This window comes from Barbus barbus (genome assembly GCF_936440315.1).
Source record: "Barbus barbus genome assembly, chromosome: 4".
NCBI classification, from domain to species: Eukaryota; Metazoa; Chordata; class Actinopteri; order Cypriniformes; family Cyprinidae; genus Barbus; species Barbus barbus.
Window position 1 is genome coordinate 16,676,918 of NC_136732.1, and position 21,703 is coordinate 16,698,620.

The 21,703-nt window shown below is 37.3% G+C and overlaps 1 protein-coding gene across 1 annotated transcript; it reads right to left on the reverse strand.

Annotated features, from left to right (window-relative positions):
- Positions 1-300: 300 nt before the first annotated feature.
- LOC306862863 (tubulin gamma-1 chain) lies at positions 301-20,974 on the reverse strand. Its single transcript, XM_079405907.1, has 11 exons — positions 20,640-20,974; positions 19,860-19,972; positions 18,001-18,168; positions 14,598-14,666; positions 10,439-10,518; positions 10,018-10,144; positions 4,587-4,673; positions 3,556-3,705; positions 3,085-3,237; positions 2,850-3,011; positions 301-1,549 (listed from the first exon to the last, which is right to left on the reverse strand). The coding sequence occupies exons 1-11, from the start codon at positions 20,686-20,688 to the stop codon at positions 1,352-1,354; spliced, it is 1,356 nt and encodes a 451-aa protein (XP_079262033.1). The 5' UTR covers positions 20,689-20,974; the 3' UTR covers positions 301-1,351.
- Positions 20,975-21,703: the final 729 nt, after the last annotated feature.

The window sequence follows — 21,703 nt, forward strand, 5'->3', positions numbered from 1 at the left end:
ACCTTAACCAGGTAATCAAGGTCTTCAGGATTACTACCAGACGAGTGTGTTAAGACAGGTTGGAGCTAAACAAAGCCCTCCAGGAGCAGGGTGGAACACACCTGATAGAGTATGTCCTTGACTCGGCTTATCAGTATCTGTAGCAAGTATTGGAATATGAGACAAAGACCAAAGAGGTTATCAAAGGTAAAGGCAATAATTCCTGATATATTTCGTGTTTTAAGGTCAAATGACCCATGTGAGTGACTATGACATGAGCGCAGATGATTTTGAGAGGAATCAGTATTTGCACACTATGGAAATATGCTTGTAGAAAAACATTTATTTATTCGCATGAACTTCAAGTAAATGCATCAAGTCTGACAGCAAACTATATACACAGTATAACATTAATAATAAGAACATGTGGTAACCAAGGGGGGAAAAAAGCATTGAGACAGAAACCTGGCATGAATGTTTCACTCCAGCACAAGGAAGACTGGAGCAGAAGAATAAATTATTCAAATGAAGAAACGTGATGCATTGAGCTTGTGGTGTACGATTGATTCTGCCAGACTTTGAGGTAACTTCACTGATTTGATTGACTAAAAGAAGAACCCGACGAGGGTTTGCTGACTGGATGGATTGAGGTACAGCATAACACTTGACTTTACTGATCGTCTCTCAAAACTCAAGATAATCTTTGAGAGTAATCCACGACAACGAGACCGAGAGGAAAATTGATTCAATCGCACAATCATAGTCTATCCCCTGAAAGCAAGCGCCTTTTGTCTAAAAGCATGCATGCGTGAACGTGAGGGAGTGAGATGGTGTATTCATAAAATGCTTCTAGTCTGATCTCTTCTAAGAGGTTTAATCTTTCACACTCCCTCCTACAGTTACATTCATCTGAGACCACCCAGTTTTATCGGTGTAGACGTCCAACGTGTGTGTGGTCAGGGAAGTTTGTGTGCAGGCCACCTTGACGTAGATTGATGTAGATTTTGTGCAGAAGAGTGCAGAGTGCAGTACAAAAATAGATTAAGACGGAGCCATAAATTCTCTGATCAAAGAAATCAAGGAAATCGGGAGGAGAGGGAGAAAGAGTGAAAGTTACAGCTCGGGATAGAGGCACCAGGTTATGAAGAACTCTTCTTTAGGCCTGTAAACATGACAAATGACATTTATATACATACGTGAGCGGTTCTCACCACGGCGGTAACGCAGAGAAGCCTCTGGCAGAACAGTATGGTGAAAGATTTATGGACACGAGTCTCTGGAGGTGCGTTCACTACTGGAGTCACTGTATTTTACAGGATGAGTTTGGAGCCCTTTTCCCCTTTAGAGCTTAAGGGAGTGAGCGGAGGGGATTTCACTGCTCTTGTGTGCCCCAGGAGATGTAGTCGGGGCGTGTGGCGGCACTGTATTCGTCCACGAGCTGCTGAACCACCTCACGAGAGTTATCCAGCTCGTCGAAGTTGTCCTTGAATATGTCCTCCTTCCTGAACTGCTCGAGGAAGGCCTCCCTCTTCCTCAGCTTATCATACTGACGACAGGTACGCTCAAACAACTAGGAGTGAGGGAGAGCAGAACAGAGATTATAGGGTCCGCTCAAATCTAGCCTTTCTACATACAAGACGTCAAGTTTTTCCCCACATCTTTGACCGATGAATTTCCACGAGTTTCCAATCATATGCAATTACTGCATATGGATTTTTAAAAACATTTCATAGCAACCGCACTCTTGAACATTCTAGCTGATGAATAATTTTAGAGTTGAGCATAACCAGACAAGTTTATATTTGGATATCCTGGATATTTTTCATAACCATGGAAACCCTGTTTGGGGTTCTGAGAAAATAACAAATTAACGTGGCGCAGTGGATAAGACACATGCCTTTGGTGTGAGAGACCCGGGTTCGAATCCACTGTGCGACACCAATGTGTTCCTGAGCAAGACGCTTAACCCCCCTAGTTGCTCCAGAGGCGTGCGACCTCTGACACATATAGCAATTGTAAGTCGCTTTGGATAAAAGCGTCAGCTAAATGAATAAATGTAAATATAAAATTAACTATGTTAATTATATATAAATAAATAATAATTTTCCTTTTATGGCTGATAACAGATAAGGGCCATTCTACAGAATTGGTGCAAACTGCTGTCCTGCAACCAAAAAACACATTTAAAAAGCATTTAAGTATTCAAAACTTAGATGTTTATTAAGATCCTTCAATTTTCTATTGAAACCCAAAATAATATTTAAAACATTAGTAAGCTTAATATATATAAAATCATCATTTATTGGGTACTTTCAATTGGCAGGTGGCTGTCCCAAACCCTAACCCCTAAATTTCTACTTATGAAAATGATATTGAAATTATTATAATTTTTTTTTTCCATTGCTGTTTTTAAAAGTATCTTTTTGATTCTTTTAAAAAGTGAAGTTCAAAAAAAAAAAAGAAAAAAAAAAAAAAAGAAAAGTGTCCTGCATTTCTCATGCCACTAGTACCGAAACAGCATATGTTTTAGTCCACTGGCTGAGACTGATTTTAACTACACTCATAAATTTAGGATCAGGAAATATTCCCGTTACTCTCACTCTTAGGACTGGAGTAATGATACAGAAAATTCTAAATATTCTAAAATAGTTTATTTTAAATTTTAAAACATTTCAAAATATTACTGTTTTTTAATTTAACAATTGCAGTCTTGACGAGCATAAGAGACAATCTTACTAACCCCAAACTTTGTATATCCAAGACCAATTGATATAGATGAAATTAAAAACAATAATCTCTAATCACCGATATAGTACCTAGCTCAAACCCATTTTTGAGCAGTACAGACGGAATTTAATATCAGGTCTTACTGAAGAGATGCTGGTGTGATTAGCCATCATAAGTCCACTGACACGATGAGCTGAGGGCAGGTAGGGGGATCGGCGGGACAGTGCCACCTGAATACTAGCCGGACCCCATGGGATAAAATTTGCTAACTTCCTCTCCCTGATTCTCTGCAGACTCTTATGGACCTGCAGAGACACATATAAACATGAGGACATGCACACATAACTTCAAATAAATGTTTATTTAACATGCTCACACCTGTGTGGGGTCCACCTCTCCCTGAATAATGTTGAGAATGGCAATGTAGCAATGATTGGTCTGACGGTCTCGGCCTGTGGACACCATGACATTCTTGGGCTGCAGGAGTCTCCTCATCACATCAAGAACTGTAGTCTTCCTCACACTTGCCACCTGAAAAGATTACGTAAAATTTTAAGAAGAATATTAAAAACCAAGATAGCGGACACAAAAGAGAGAAACTAAGTTAGAAATTTCATGTCTTTACTAATGAAAAAAACAGACAGGCAGGCAGGCAGAACAACAGACAGATGGGACTGACAGATTAAATTGATGTAATTAAAAATGAGTCATTTGTACTAAGAGTCATTAACCCAGCAACATGCTAACATAAACCTACTGGAATCAATAGTGAGTTGAACAAAGAGTTGCAACCGACTTTGCATTTCTGCAAAGGATCTTAATGCAAATTCCTATGTTTGACCAACTTACGGCCTGATCGGTGGTCAGCGGTGTGTATCCAGTCATGAGGAAGTGGAGGCGGGGAGTGGGGATGAGTGATGCAATCAGTCCAATCAGATCATTGTTCATATATCCAGGGTAACGGAGGGTTGTTGTGCTTGCTGACATTATAGTGGACACCTTGTTAAAGAAAAGCAAACATTGTCTTTTGATAATCCAAGTGAGTGGGGGAAAAAATTTGACCAGTCTCCTTTATTTTCATTTTATATTGTGTTCTCTTAATTATTTGGGTGTGCTAATGGTACACTAAACGTGTCGTATATGTAAAAGCAGCTGGTGTTTATGAACACAATAGCCTAGACTGGTGAAACAGGTTTTCTATTTGCACACTGCATCGTTAAAGTTCATATGACCGAGTCTATTAGAGGTGATGAAGACAGTGATGGATGAGTTGACAAAGTGAACTATTCACCTCGCAGCAAGATGCTATAAGAATGGGCGTATAAGAGGAAAGCATAGGAGAGCGCTGTATGGGATGTGAATGGTTATTTATTACCAACTCATTAGAATGTGACACAACAGCATGTCAGGGATCAGGCAACTCCCCATGTTTCATCCTCCCGAAACTGACAGGCTGTGCTATTTCAAATTCTATGCAGATAATACAATACGGCTGTGATAGAACACCCAGCTGCTTTCTAATGCTAACATTTTGTGATTTAGATTACACATTTTCTTGACAGTTGCATATATACACAGAAATCATTCTCTCATTTGTCTCGTTGCCAAACAAACTCACGGTTGGCTTTAGTTAGGTTGATTTTCTGATTGTCTGGATTTATGTTATCGCAGAGAGAGCTGCCAGCGCCCAACTGTGATTAATAGATGAGGAGTGACTCTACTGTCCCTGCATGAACCACACCAGGCCTGTCCCTCTATCTGCTGCAGGGATGGGCTTTAAAAATGACACTCTCTGGGTTGGATGCCTCAGCTCAGGACAGATGAATAGGGGCCTGTATTTTGACATGTTAATTTGTAAATGACAGACTTTTAAAACTCACCAGTTGGTTGATCTGAGAGAATGAGGGGTTCTGAATGTGCAGCCGATCTGTGGCGATTCTGTTCAAAGCAGTATTGTCAAGCACCACCTGAAAAAGACATGGAGAGAGAAAGAAAAGGGAAGAGATTTTTAACCACATGTCAGGACTGTGTGTTGTAGGTCTTTTCACGTCCTAAGATCTGTAGCCAGTCTGAGTCGACAAATCCATTTTGAATGGAATTGACAATGCTACTTAAATCTGAATTAAGATAGCAACAGTATTTAAAATTGCACTTCAAATTAGAAAATACAGAATCTTGCAGAACCAAGCAACACTCAACTAGTAGAGCAAGACGCTAACATTGGCAAGGTCATGGGTTCGATTTCCAGAAAACACAAATGGATACAAGGATTGTCTTAAAAACACTGCAAGTCGCTTTAGATAACAGTGTCTGCCAAATGAACAAATGTAAATTTAAAGAAGTGGAATCAGAATGAAAGAAATTCATTGTTGTGAGTTGTATCAATAACTGCCATCTTGCTTACAGTCACAACAGAATTTCATATCAATATTTATTTTCATCTCAAAACAATGTGGTTAATATTATGTGGCATGGAAACATTATACACTCTTTTGATGGCTCCGTAAATTTTTTGACCGTGCTGATGATTTTGTTAGAATTTGTTTTAGAAAGAAAACTGAATCTTAAAGGGTTAGTTGACCCAAAAATGAAAATTCTGTGATTAATTACTCACCCTCATGTCATTCCAAACCTGTAAGTAAGGCTAACTACCGGCGGTGACATAGTGTTTATATATATATATATATATATATATATATATATATATATATATATATTAGGGGTGTGCAGCGGAGCCATCATTTGTATCTGTATCTGTGACAATCTCAAAATTATTTGTATCTGTATCTGTATTCGGATGGATCCGGAAGTGGGCCTGGCTTAAACTGGAAGTCCGTCAAATTACGTGAAAATACCATTTTAAATGCAAATCTGTTCGATTCGTAGTTTTCATTTAACAAATATGCCTTGTATAACTAAATAAATTATTATTTTTATTATAATTATAACTTTGCAAATATTTTCAGTTTAAAACTACAGAAAATGTTGATCAAAAAAGAAAAATAACTTTATTCTCCTTGTTTTCCAGTGAAACTATACAAATTTGTCAAGAGACAAGCATCCACAATCTTAAATAAGAGCACTAGTAGAAAAAAAAGAAATGGAAAGAATGTGTTCAGTACTCATAGCAGAATGACAATAAAGCTCGCTTGAACTTGAAGTAACTTGGAGATCATGTATTGCTGGAGTCTGTGATCATTTGTGATCAAACAAATCATTTGGACCCTCCAAAAGCCTTGATCAATCCTCGCTTTTCTTCGTCTTGTATAATTAAATGTAATGCCATTCACAAAAAAAGGCTAATGTAATGCGTTTTTACAGTTGGATTTCGAAAAGGTTTGAAGTTAGGACCGTTTTCAGGATATTTTTGCGAGTTAGTTGATATAACTCCAGACAACCCTCTGATTTCTGAGAGACGCGCATAGACCCCGACACAGCTATTGATTTGCGCTCATTTTATTCATATAGGCTAGTTTACACTCATTCCCTTTATACATCCAGGCCCATAGCCAGCTATGAGGTCCAGACCTCCGTAAATGTTTCATGTTCAAAAATAAAATTTGAAAACATGAAAAATTATTTAAAATCATGTCGCTGAATAAATTCATGTGGCTGACTCGCTGCAGCTGAGTGAACGAGCTTGGCGCAAATGCCGTCTCCACTCCGCTCCATCATGTTGCCAGATCTAGTTATTAGCGTCGCTGGACTTGTTTTAATACTAAATGTAACAGAGTTAATAAAGTAATTAGGGCATTAATAAACTGGGAATTTGAAGGTTGAGATTAGAGATTCTGTATCCTATTTGCAAAATACAAGATTTAAACTTATTTTGATGCATTTTTTCAGGGGATTGGTTGTGTTTGTTTTTAGTTGCAATAATCCGGCACAGACAGGCAGCAAATCCAAAAAGGAGCGCACGGATAGTTTATTGCTGAGGAGACCACATTCTTTAACGCAATGATCACCATGATATTATCTGTATGAAACTGTGTCAAACGCTATCAAAGCAGTTCTAGCCATTATTATGACCTCACTAATGTGCTGTTCCAGCAAACATGTGATTGTGTCTGCCGAATATTTTTTCTGTTATTCGGATGAATTCGTGATTCGTTTTGAAGCCATTATCCGTGCCTTTCCGAATAAGGTATTCGGCTTCGGGCACATCCCTAATCTGCGTTTGCCTGATAACAATTAGAATGTAAACACTAATGCTTAAGCTTATCTTGGCTTTTATATAAATGTTAGATTTTAAATTCTTTGACAGAAAAACAAACATGTTAATATTGTCCGGTTTAAGGGAGGACCTCATTGGTGTTACAATGTTTCCAGCCGCACTGAACACAGCTGGTGTGCTTGTTGCGCAAATGCATTTTAAGCCACCGTGGCCAGGTATCTAGCCTCATTCCACCACCAAGCAAGCGGGTCTTCGCTGGCTTCCTTTCACAAATAGCAACTGGAAACGGCTCTTGAGATATCCATTGCTCACCCAATTAACACTTCACACTGGAGGTGACAAAGCGACCCTTAAAATCATTTGAACTTTGTGTCAGCACATCATAAATAAAACAAGGCATCAGTTTACTGTCGGGCATTTGTCGTGCCGCATCCAGCGTAGACAGCATCACTGATTATAATGTATTGTGTTCTATTGACTATTGTATTTTTGTCGTGACGCAATGCCTCTCGTGTCCGGTGTAGACATGGTGTAAAGGAAATGCCATGGCGTTTGAGGTTTGTGAATTAACAGTCTAAATAAAACAATTTACAGCTAAATAGTATATCCTATAAATACCGAATTCTATTGCAACTGTTAGTATTATTGCACTTGTATACAAAACTTTGTATTTTATGCATGTTATAGAGTGTGTGACGCATTACCGCCAGTGGCAATCAACCACAGCAGTGACTCGGTTGTCATGGCCACCATCACAGCCATACCTGGAAGACTTTCGTTCATCTTCAAACACAAATTAAGATATTTTTCAGAAGATGAACAAAGGTCTTATGGGTCTGGAACGACATGAGGGTGATTAATTAATGATAGAATTTTCATTTTTGGGTGAACTATCCCTTTAAAATGAACTTTGTCCCTAATTTGTATTACATTTATACATTGCATAGGTACAATATTTTTGTATACAAGCTGGAATATTTGAGTGAAACTGACTTTTAAAAAGGAAGAACAGAAATCTTGCTTGATTTTCTTTAAATTTGTGTTTCAAAGATAAGCAAAAGTATAATGGGTTTAGAACAAAATGGTGGTGAACAAATTATGACAGAAATTTCTCTCTTTTTAATTAAGAGTTAAGAATAATGACATGGTGTTAACTCTAGCTCTGTATTCTCAAAGACAGAAAGTCATCTACCTCTATTAACCTCATCTTTTGTGCTGACTCTTTGATCTGACATTATTATACTGTATGTTCCAGAGACGATAATGAAGCTAGCAGACAGCTGCAAGAAACACAATATGCATAAAACAGATCTTACCCTTTACTAATGACATTTGCTCCACTAAAGCCCAATCTATTCTGAACCGCAGCCCTCACACATAGATATTAGCTGGAGATATGAATAATGCTGTAATGCTTCAGTCTTTTGCTATGGTGATCAAACCCATAAATCCCTTTAAAACTCAAATAAGGATATACAAACACAATTACTGGGTCCTCAGAGAGTCAATAGGATGTGTTTGTTGAATAAATATCTGCTCAATCATGTGCTGATGGATATCAATATGAAAGTAAAATAAAATTTATGAAATGAACCCAGGGACCAAGCTATTGTTACTAAGGAGGAAATGGAAGGAGTAGAAGTGTGCGATATGACGATTTTTGATCGTGGATGATAAAAATGTCTCCACGATCTGCTTTTGAAGTAATATGGTAGTATCGTGCTACAGCACACATTATATCAAATACAGTTCTGGCGCCTCCGTCTCTATATACTGTACAACACGACATACAGCAGTAGAGTTACTCTGACAGGACACTGCACTTATTCGCGATCGCAAAAGTACATTATTTGCTCACAAGCCTTGCTGGTTAAATGTTTCATTCGCGCGCTGGTCTGACATGCGCTTTTTCTGAGCGCATACACCTGAAGCACTAAAACGCCTGTCTAACAGCGCCCGATTACTCAACTAAGTTATATTTTGCGCTAATACTGTCAAAACACACAAGGTTTACATACAGACTCAGTTGGTTATCTCTAAAATGAAAGTAAATTGTTGAGAGAGAAACGGATGCGTGCCTGTATATTAGATGCGTGCAGCTCTTAAAGGGACAGGACACTAAACATGCTGTCGACTGTCATTAAAGGGATAGTTCACCCTCAAATTTAATTTCTGTCATTATTTACTCACTCACATGTTGTCCCAAACCTGTATCCAAAAGAAGATATTTTGAAGAATGAGGGTAACCAAACAGTTGCTGGTCCACATTGACTTTGATAGCAGGAAAGAAAAATCCTAAGGAAGTCACTGAGGACCAGCAACTGTTTGGTTTTCCACCTTCTTCAAAATAGCATTTATGTTCAGCAGAAGAAAGAAACTCATTCAGGTTTAAAACAACTTTTGAGTAAATGATGGTATAAAAATAAAACATTATGACAGAATTGACAGACAGATGACAGAATATTTATTTTTGGATCTAGTGTTTTATTTTTATATTTGTTCATTCAATTTCATTGAATGCTCCTGCTAAATACACCTATTGTACCTGGAAATAAAGCATTGTTTGTTTTATTTGTATATTATGTGTATTTGTAATGTGTATCTTTGTTCTTATTTTTTAATAAGAAAGATAAAATAATGACAAAGATTTTTATCTTCGCTCACTTTGGCCTAAATATCTGCCATGCCTTTTTTTTTGTTACCTTGAAAGGCTTTGTGGCTGTAAAGCTTAGACAACTTGTAAAACCAAAATAGTAAAACCAACATGACAAAGAATCGTGATAAAACCGTGCATCGTGATATTTCAAAAAAAAAAAATTTTTCCATATCGCCCCACCCCTAGGAAGGACAGAAGTGGATAATCACATAGGACTGACCCTCTTTTCTCCATCTGCTGCTGTTTGGGGAATGAAAGCAGGAGAGGAAGAAAGAAGGTCTGTTTGGGAAGGTGGATTGTGTAACTGAGGAAATGTGCAGTTAAGAGTAGCAGGCTGTATATGAGAGGGGCTCTGTTTCAAATAGAAACACATTCATTTAAGATCCACAATCCTGGAGTGTGTGTGTAACACCTCCTCCCGAATTCTAGACCAGCTGAACAGGTTAAGAGACAGTGTGTGTGTGTGCGCGCATTCACTCACCACACAGTCTGCATTCTGGGTCAGTCTCTTTAGCGTCAGAAGAGAATTATACGGCTGTACGACAACATCACTCATCTCATCTTGGTTAGGAAAGACAGAGTAGGTCTGAACCAGTTTTTTAGGATACCTAAAAAAGACAGAAGAATGGCTGAATGTTTAGAACGCCGCTTGTGCCCTTGAGGTTGCACACGCAATGGTATTAAACACACCCCTAAAGAGAGGTAATTACACCCAGTGACGGCCGCTGCTGCCTGCATTTCCCTCTAATTACACTGACTGCCACCCAAACGCTTCATGACTGCAAGTCTAGACGAACAATGCAGAGGGCGTGATTCTGTGATTACGGAGAGGGAGCGTGGACTGCAAAAGCAGTCCGAGCAGGGGGATTCAAAGTGCTGTTTCAGTGAATTGTGTTTTGCACCTGTCGTTCAGTCGCTCCAGAAGGTAGGACCCGAGACCAGATCCTGTTCCCCCGGCGATAGAGTGGCAAAGCACAAACCCCTAGAAGAATAAAATAAAAAACACACAAAAACAGAATGTTTAACATATAAAACACATGTATGTGAGTACTAAGATGCTTTAAATGCTAGCTGTGACCAGAAAAAAATAGATTAACGCTGTGCTGCCCACTATCTAGTGTCAGTTTCTCAAAGGGAAATACCTCACTAGAACTGATGTTCAGAGATATTTTTAGCCTTTATGAAGACATATTCTTTCAAATTATATATATATAAAAGCATTTTCAGTCAAATTTATTTTGAACGAAATTAAACACATTCTGTTCAATTGATTAATAGTGATCATCAGTGCATTTACATGCACCCTCATAATGCAATTATAATGGGATTTTGGCAATATTGCGATTAAACTAAACATGATGTAAACAATACTTCAATCAAAATAATGGGATTAAGCTCATGATTGTAGTAAGCATACTTGTATTAAAATATGTGGTGTATGCCAATTCTAACTGCAATATATAGGCATTTAAACACCTTAATCCAGAGGTCTTCAACCCTGCTCCTGGGGACCCACTCTCCAGGAAAGTTTACTTCCAACCGGCTTCAGCACACCTACCTGCAATTTTCAAGCAGTCTAGAGGAGCTTGATTGGCTGCTTCAGGTGTGTTTGATTAGGGTTGTAGCTAAACTCTTCAGAATAGTCGGTCCCCAGGAACAGGGTTGAAGACCTCTGCCTAGGGATGGGTATCGTTAAGGTTTTAACGGTATTACTACTCTTATCGATACTGCTTATCGATCCGGTACTTTAACTGTATTCTTATCGGTACTTTTTGTTTTACTTTGTTTCTTTGTTCATATTCTTACAGTATCTTATCTTATGTATATAAAATACTAAACATGCCTGCTCTTCATCAATTTGTAAATGCACCAGTGCGCAGGTATTTTTAGTGTTTTATATACATAAGATAAGATACAGTAACAACATGAACAAAGAAACAAAGTAAAACAAACTGACAAATACAATAAAACAAACACACAAACGAAATGAAATAAACAGTGCTTTCATTTTTCCATGAAGGTCTACTAATATTAATGTTCAGGTAAGTAATAGTTACAAAAGTAATCAAATCTAAATGAGCACTGCATAGTTTTCACTGTATGTACTGATAGATTTATGTTTATTAAAGCTATAACGTTGTTCAGATTAAGAGCTGTGGGTGATTTTCTCTTTGCATTTTGTTCTTTGATTAATATTGATGGCTCAAGCTCCAGTCTGACACTTTAAGACAATATACTGACACGCATCGGATTTTCTCCCAACTGTTCTCGTCCACTTAAAACATAAAAGTGAAGACTCTCATAACCGGCCATTTTGACACATTGTGTGTGTATTTTTTTGGCATATTTTTGTGTGTTATTTCGACGCGCCCGAAGCTCAAAGTGTACTTTGCTTGTCCGTTTTGGAGCACGCCGCCGCGCAGGCACACGCGCGCACACACATTTCAGCCTGAACAGCGTCACTTGTTCAGATTGTACTCTCAACGTTTTACTATCAAATATGTCCTGCAATGTAGCAACAGTAAAGACGGCATTTTATAACAATCACTGATTGGGCTGATTCAGATAAGTTTTGGTTCGGAGGAACGAATCCGCGCCGCTATGAAGGGAAGGGTGAAATGCGGCTATAATCCTTGGAAGCCAAAATCGAAAAAAAAAAAAAAAATACTTAGCTTAATATAACAGCCACAGGCCTAAAGTGTGAGCAGATGTTTGAATAGTTGGTTCTCTCTTCTATCATAATTAAACAGGACTTTCATGTTGCGTGTGCTGAAGCTCCCGCGTGAGCGCGATCTCGCTTCTGAATTGCGCATAGCAAAAATGCATCATAGACAAATGTTTGAATATTATTGCACATAATATTACAACAGCTGGCGACATATACATATGCATATATATATATATATATAGAGAGAGAGAGAGAGAGAGAGAGAGCAACAATAAATGTATGTGTGTTTTCTTAATTTCTCCAATACCGACAGAAGTACCGATAACGTCAGAGCTTATCGATACTCCGGTCTTTCATAATTTAGCCCCGAGACCGATTTAATACCGAGTTTCGGTACCCATCCCTACCTCTGCCTTAATCCCCTTATTACAACTCTGACCAAAGTGCACATGTGCTTGGACGTGTTGTTCACACAACTACACAAATTAACTCCTTGACATTATTCTCAAGCACGCCCAGTTCTACAGGGGTGCTAATCACCCTCAAACGAAAGTAAGAGCATCGCTGAGTTACGCAAGTTTGCAAATACTCTCATTATAACAAACAAAGTCCAGGCATTTTGTGCATTGTGATTCACTGTATAGTGTAGAGAGATTCATTGATTTTAACAGAACTTAAAATCAAAGAGCACTGAATACCTTCCAATACATCTGTAGTCATGTTTTGCTTTTGATGTATTTGGCAAAGTGGCAAGTAACATGCCTTATGTTTGTGAGTTCATCATTTGTGTTGTGGGGTTTGCAAATAATGACGTTAAAAATAATGACACTTCTTAGCCAATAATCAGAATAATGAAAATTGCATGTAAACTGGAGTAAAGAGGTTTGCGCATGTCATATAAACCTCTAACTGCAATTAAGTTCTTATTCTGATTGGAAATAATCACATTACTGGTGCAGATGTAAACACAGTCAATAAAGACATTTATAATGTTACAAAACATTTCTATGCTGTTTTTTTAACTTGTCAAAGAATCCTGAAGAAAATATCAGTTTCCACTTAAATATTAAACAGCAAATAATAAATAAGCTTTCCATTGAAGTATGGTTTGTTAGGATAGGACAATATTTGGCCGAGATACAACTATTTGAAAATCTGGAATCCGAGGATGCAAAAAAAAAAAGAAAAAAAGAAAAAAAGAAAAAATCAAAATACTGAGAAAATCACCTTTAAAGTTGTCCAAATGAAGTTCTTAGCAATGCATATAACTAATCAAAAATTAAGTGTTGATATATTTACAGTAGGAAATTTACTAAATATCTTCATGGAACACAATCTTTACTTAATATCCTAATGATTTTTGGAATAAAAGAAAATGATAAATTTGACTATTGCTACAAATATACCCCAGCTAATTAAAACTGGTTTTGTGGTCCAGGGTCACATTTCAGCTTTGCATCACAGGAATAAATTACGTTAAAACAATGAATTAACATTTTAATTGTACTAATATTTCACAATACTACAACTGAATTATTTTTTGTTTAAAAATAAACACTTTGCTGGAATATATTTTCAAGGTATAATTAAGCCAAAAATAAACAATATGGTCAATTCTATCACAATATTCCTCTCAGAATATCGTGAAATATATCACATGTTGGGTAAATTGAGGGAATGTTTTTTTTCCCCCACATTTTAAATATCTGGGGAATTTTTCTGCCCCAAGCCCTAACCAGTCTCTCGGTTCCTCACCTTTCAACAGTTAGCATGATATGCTACACGCTCACACACGAGCATGCAACTGACTGACTGGTAACACCATCCTCCAAACCACTCCCTAACCTAAAACCACTCCCTAACCTCCAGTTACATACAAGCTATACATGTGCCCGCAAACACCAGTAATTGTGGGTAATAAAGTGAACGACACCGATTATGTAGGGAGGCCTGAGTCGCCTTGTTTTAATGGGAGGAACATCTGTATCTTGTAAATTAAGAGTGCAAAAAAGTTTACACTTGTATAACCGTCTGTGGCAACCTAATATACATATATATATATATATATAAAATATAAAATATAAATGTAGCTATATGTATAAATAGGTCGATGTATGTCTGCAACCTAAAAAAGAACAGACAGAGCACCGTAGAAAGGTGTGCAGGAGAAAAAAAAGCAACGGAAAAAAAATTGAAGTACGTCAAATGGTACGTCACTTTACCATCTGGAGATAATCAGTAAGAGTTTTACTTTGTTTAAAAATTGAATCTGTTTAAAACCCAAATGTTCTCTAAAAGTCAAAGAAAATGGTATTAAAGAATGACACAACTAAAGGGTAAAAACCAACCCATTCATAATACATAAAGAAGAGTACAGTCATTGAGAATCATACCTCCAGACTGTCACTGCCATCTGCTTCTCTGTCAATGATGTCAAAGATATCCTCATGGATTTTTTCTCCCTGAAATGAACAAATATATTGACCATATTTTAATAACCAAAACAAGTTGTTAAACATGAGCTGAATATTGAATTTGATATTTTAATAGCACATCTTAACACATTAAGCCATATATTAAGTGTTTATGTTTTTCTGCGGGAGGAAAACACTTAATGAGAGACTTTGCGCATTGCGTTCATATTCTGCTGTTCTGTAGCCATGGATTTGTAGGTCTTGTCTTTTTCTCCTACAAATTACTTGCAGGACCCTGTTCGTAATTGTACTAAATTAGTTTTAATAGTTTAACCACCACAGCGTCTTGTCTCTATTGGCAACACACACGATTCGTGTCGAATGCAAGTGACGTCACAGGTAGCGGAGAGTGCAAGCGGCGATTGCAAGTGACATTGTAATTTAGTTTCTGTTTTTCTTGTCTTCACCACCTGGTTACTGTTGTAAACTGTTTAGAGATTCAAACAAAAAAATTATTAATAAATAGAACAAAACAAAACAAAAAAAAGACTGCAAGTGACATCACTCGCGGAAGCGCAAGTGTCTGAGAGTGCAAGTCTGAGAATGCAAGTACTGAGAGTGCAAGTGAAAGTCTCAAATGGCTTCAAATCATCGCGTCTGCATTATAAGCGAGCTGCACGCTGCACAGTTGACACAGGATCTGTCACTTGTACAATCGAGGCAGTGTTGCGTTATCACTAAAGTTTATAAATTGCATTTCCTTTTAATTCTTGCCAGTGTTTAAACCATTCAGCACTCGCGTGCTCTCCTGGAGACCGACGTCGCTCATGCACATTTGCAGCGCACATAATGCATGGTTCACATTACTCTGTTTGGCATGCGTATGTGGTGCGTATTTTTTTCCACACTCATGTTAACAGATTAAAGCGTTCATACTGCACATGGTTGTGCATTCCAGGAGCGGTGCGTCTGCAGCAGTGTAGAGCGCTGAATTACAGTAACAGCGCATTGTTTGTGGTAAATATGAACATGGATTGACACGAAAGTGTAGTAATTACATCATAAATGCATATAATTAAAGTCTACTGTGTTTCACAGTCAACACTAGGGCTGGGACGATAAATCATGCACGATGCAGAATCGATTCCCGCATCGCAAGTCCTCTGGAATCGATTATGAGCTTATATTTAACAGCAGATGGCGCTCTAATCTAGTTTATCCGCACATTCAAATGCTCAGAATGCTTTTATGACACGAGATTAATGTAAACACAGCCCACTGTGAACACCCTTCAACCTTTTTGAATTTTATGAATTATTATTTTAGGTTCAAGTATGTGTAAGGATGTTGAAACAAGCAGAGTACGGCTGTTTCTAAAGCATGCAGCGCCATCTGCTGTTCAAAACTACGCTTAGAATTGATTCCAGAGGAATCGCAATGCATTCGGGAAATCTCAGAAACGATCCAGGAATCGAATCTGCAACAATTTAAACAACAGTTTAAACACGTCTATGAAAGATTGTATTACTGTACAGTGTAAAAACAAATCACAGTGCTGAAAAAGCATGTTCAGTAACAATGTTTGGATTTGAAAGCAAAATAATGGATAAATGTGTTTGTAGTAAACAGCCACGGATCAGTAGTGGACTCTTGTCTGAAAGCACAGTCAGTGCTGCTTCTGCATCGCTTACGTACCACAGATGGACTGCATACGCACTGCAAACGGAGTATGTTTGAACCTAGTGTAAAAGGCCGCCTCACAGCTCATGAATCAGGCTTGTGCTGTATGCAAGGTATTGTGCAACAATTGCACGATTGTCAAAACAAAAATGCAGTGCATAATCAAACATTTGGGTGAGATAAATATATATTTTTTAAAAATGTCAAAAAAATGCCCCCTTCCACCCCTCAAATTAAAAAATCCCCTCTCACAAGAGTCACCTAAGAGGGGAATTCATTTTCAAAAATGAAATTCAGGCTCTAAATAAATGTCTAAAAATCTTGATTGGATCATCACTATAAATAATTCTACATGATAAAAAAAAAAGGCTTTAAAAAGATTGGTATCTGTGATCGTATCGGCAGACACTGCTTTCTGTGATCGGCGATCAGCCTCAAAAATCCTGATCGGAGCACCCCTAAATTCTTGTACAATAAATATATAACTGTTGCTTGACCACATCATAACTGAATTTCATTTTGGAAAGTGGCATAATTTGTTAAGAAATTACATCACCTAAATGTTTAATCACTCAATGTATTTGTGTACCTACAATTGATGCAATGTGCTGAATCATATTTATATTGTTAGAAATAGTGGTCGACCGATAGAGAATGTGAGAGAACTTATCGACCAAGGGAGAATGTGAGCACTGTGTACTCAGGCGCAGCTGCTCTCAGCGGCGTCAAAATAAAAGTCCCGACTCGAACACATCAGCCAAACAGAAAAACTTAGCGGCCAATGCCGATATTTGAAAAAAAAATGCCAAATATCGGCTGATATATCGACCTTGGAGATATATCGGTCGACCACTAGATATAAAGATACATATATACATTTAAAAGTGTAAAAATTTCGCTAAATTATGAAATGGGGGTAATTTTCTTGTGCAACTGCTTACACAAAGTGAAAAAGCATTAGCTTTCAAACTCTGAATATATTTAAACTAAAAATTAAAATGGAAACAAAGTGCAGTCAGATTGAGTTTTGTGTTGTTCATCAATATCTGTTAGTGCGAGCCTGTGGCGCTTGTGGTTTTGACTCGCTGATAAAGAACACATCTCTGACACATTATTTAAGGATGTTCTGTTCATTCGACTATTAATATAGGAACTAAATTAATACACCGTTAAAATTTTGAAACGGTGCATCATCCCAATTGTAGCAAGTTTAACCGGTATCACCAAGTCTAACAGGAACCAAGGCTGTTTTAATTATCAGCCTTCACACTCTCATAGACACAAAACTATAGAAAGGCTGAATCACTTGTGCTGTCTGTGAAATTACAGTCTGACAGAAAGATTTCAAATTACTGATTTGATCTGTTTGGAGTAATTTGCTAATTCAACCTGCATGTCATTTAATAAACGTTGCATTAAAAGTGCAGAAATTGCAGGAAAAAAATTATATAAATTATGTCCAGTTTCCGCAATCCCACACCAAAATTCAGGCCCTGAGAGAGTGCATTAAATATCTCTAATAGTCATTATTAATATCTAATTAAAAATTAAATTGTCACGCTATCTGAACAGCAAAAAAAAGTGACTAAACAGTGAAAAACTTGTCAGAAATGATGACAAGTTATATCACCTAAAATATAACAGAAATTTAACCTAAAATAAAAGTCATCAATTATTTGATGTCTAACATCACTCAGTGTACCTGAGAGAAGCCACTGGCCCAGTTGTTACCGGCTCCACCGCCATGCTCAGACAGGTAGATGTTCTCCGGGTTGTACAGGTTGGCATAGGGAGAGTTCAGGATGGTGTGGATGACTCGGGGCTCCAGATCCAACAGCACAGCACGAGGAATGTAGTGCTCATCATCTGCCTGAGGGGGGCAAAACAGAGGAGAAAAAGCGCTTCTCAATACTCCTTACAAGGAAAGGATAAAACTTGGATGCTCAATTTAAAAAATGAGAAGCAACTCAGGTCTACTAAAGATGCTTATGATTACTTGTGCAGCTTGAGACAGCAAAATGAAAGCATCTATGATAATTCCAAAATATATCTATTATGTAATGTATCAGTAGTAAGACTGACTACTGCTGCTTTACATTAGTGGCTGAACAATGTATAGGCAAGGCTGACATATTGGCAGATAATTGTCATCTTTTACTTATCGGCATCGATCAAATCTTTTCTGTCTATAGTTGTCAGAAGAGGAACTTTTATTTTGACAGTGCTGACAAAGTCAACACATTAATAGACAGGCACATGCAATAATAGCTTCTCATATCCAAGCAAATGCACATCATTTAAACTCTTTAACTCTTAAAGCCTTTGAATATCTAATAAATATTTAATTCCACATACCACAAAAAAGTTGGCGAATCTAGCAGTTAGTTCCTTAGACGTGTGCATTTTAAAGCCTGAGCGACGGCCAAACTAAATTTCTTTATTTGTGAAAGCACTATAAAAGGATTACAGAATCAAGACTTTGATATCAAGAAGCATAAATCTGTTATATATACACACACTTTTTATTGGCCACCCTGCTCTCTAAGATATTGGCATCACCATAAAAAAAATCTTTATCAGTAGATCACTAATTTACATAGCACACAGCTAGTCATAATACAGAGGAAATGACTATAATACTGTGACTCACGCAATCTATTCACATCAGAGGAGAGCTTTAACACTTAATGCCTCATTTCAGAAGAAATATAAGCAGTCCTTTTGAAAACATTAGGAATTCACTGCAGCTTCTGTGAAATAACTAATTTTGTTCTTTAATTGGAATAGTCTTTTGTTCCGAAAAAATGGAACTAGAAGCTGTGCCATTTATTTCAAATTAATTTTCCGTCAGATTGTGAAAAGACCTCCACATGATTGCAGAAGGATAATGGACTTACAACAGCTGCAAGCATTGGAACCTAGCTCCACCTGGTGGTCAATTATGTGAACTAGCAATGAAGAATCTTAGTGAGAATTACATTTTATTTTTCATATTATATATACACATTATATTTTATTGTTATTGTATTTATTACTTAGAACTTTGCTTTAATAGTATTTGTATTGCACTTTTTTGTTATTGCAGTATTTATTTTTCTTGATATTTACATTTATGCATTTAGCAGACGCTTTCATCCAAAGCGACTTACATTGCATTCAAGTTACAGTTTTTACATTTTATCAGCTCTTACTTTCCCTGGGATTCGAACTCATGACCTTGGCGTTGCTAGCGCCATGCTCTACTATTTGAGCTACGGGAAAAACTTTATTGTGTATAAAGTTTTGGCAATATTGTATGTAAACACAATCATGCTAGTGAAGTAACTGTTACTTTAAAATTTAAACTGAAATTGTTCACACTGGCCACAATGGCCAAGTAGCCATTGTAATACTATTCATATGTTGCTTGTTGTCTTGATGATAAGGTAGGTGTCTATATACAAACTCAGTGGTTTATATCGCTGAATAAAACATAGACTTTAGAGCAGCAATCTTGTTGTGTTGTGATTATGGTTGGTGATTGATTAGCTCCAAATGCCAAATTAATCTATATTTGTGTACCTGATAGAAGAAGACATCTTTCCGGTCGGTGCCCTCAGTGGCAAACTCCTCTACGATGCCCTCTGGGCTGATGCCATGCTCAGCACACAGCTGCTTCCAAAACTCAAATCCAACTGCACAGAGAGAGAAGAAACAAACCTTTTGGTCCATTAATGCTGGATTCTTAAGAACACTTGTAAAAAGGCTGTAAGCTATTGCCGAATGTCATTATATAGTGGTGTGAATATGAATGTAATGGCTATTGTTTATACCACATCTTTGACAGAAATCCTTTCTTGCCCTTAATGATCATTTGCCTTTAATGACCAAGTCTGACACAGTCTATCTCAGTTCACGAGACTCACACTGTAATGAACCCCATATTTCTCAGAGTAAAAGATAAACACAATGCAAATCCCTCTAGCCAACACTGCCAAACGTGACTAAATAAAGCAGCGTTTAGAATTATTTGCATACATAAACACACTAATTTAGAAGGTCAGGTTGGTTACATTGCAATTTGACTCATTACAGTTAACTGTATTATATAATTACTAACTTACTACTAATTAGCAAACAAAAATTAAGAGCAGTCAATAAGTGGAAACTAGTGAATAAGTTTTTGGCTTCTTGCTGACGAAAAGCTCCTATAAACAACCAAAACCACATTGACTCTATCTATTGTGTCATTTCAAAGCTAACCAGTGTGATAGCTCGCTAGCTAGCTAAGTTAACTTAGCTAGCGTTAACTCTTTATATCGAGACTATCAAACAGAGCATGATACACAGCGAATGGCTCACTCTGATTCCCGCACTGTCCGAGCTGCAGGGTGATGATTTCTCGAGGCATGCTGTGCTGTTATTTCAGCTGAAGGACCAGTAAAGGTGAGAGATGTGCTGCTGTCAGTCAACCACTGTGCGTATTCCCGCTCCAACAGCAACGGCCTAACGGACGCGCACTGCGCATGCGCAGACGTCGGTCACTCTATACGTTCACAATGTGAAGGCCAGCAAACGAGAACCGATCGATACTTGCTGAAAATGTACTGAAAGAACTCTTTATCAAAGTAAGTGAAAAATAAATACACCAACAAGCAGAAAGAACAGACAGCTAGAGAGCATCACTAACGTGATGTAAGACGTAGGACGTATGCGTTTACATTAAACAACATAAAAGCTGCGCAATCAGAGGAAATTCAGGCCAGGTTTAAATTACAGGTTATTTGTTAAATTTAAGTATAGCAACATTTTTTATATGTTGCCTTAATTTAATAAAGGCTATTGTAATAGTGTGATAATTGTAGTCACTGAATCACTAAAATGCAACAAGTTTACCATTTATTTTTATATAAAGGGTTTTCAAACATTTTGATGCAAAGGATTCCCAAATATGATCTCCTTAAGATTCTTTGCAAAATCTATTAATTTATATAATTTATTTATATGATTACATTTTGCAAACATGTATTAACACACCCATTTATTCTGCTTGAATTATAGACATGTAGATATGCTCCAAATGCATTTGTGTGTGTGTCTGTCTCTCTCTCTCTCTCTGTCTGTGTGTGTATATATATACAGTGTGTGTACTTGTATACTTTTTATGCTACATACTGGGGACCAAATGTCCCCACAAAGATGGTAAAACCTGATTTTTTTTACATTGTGGGGACCGACCTGTAGTTAAAAAAAAGAAGAAGATTAAAAACAGTAAATAATGTTTATCTGAAAGTGTTACAATGCAAACATAATTTCTGTAAGGCATTAAAATGTAGAGAATATATTGGAAATTAATTAGATTTTTGTAATGAAATTTTAATTTTGATGTATGTAACATTCACTGTGTTGGCCCTCAATCAAGTTTT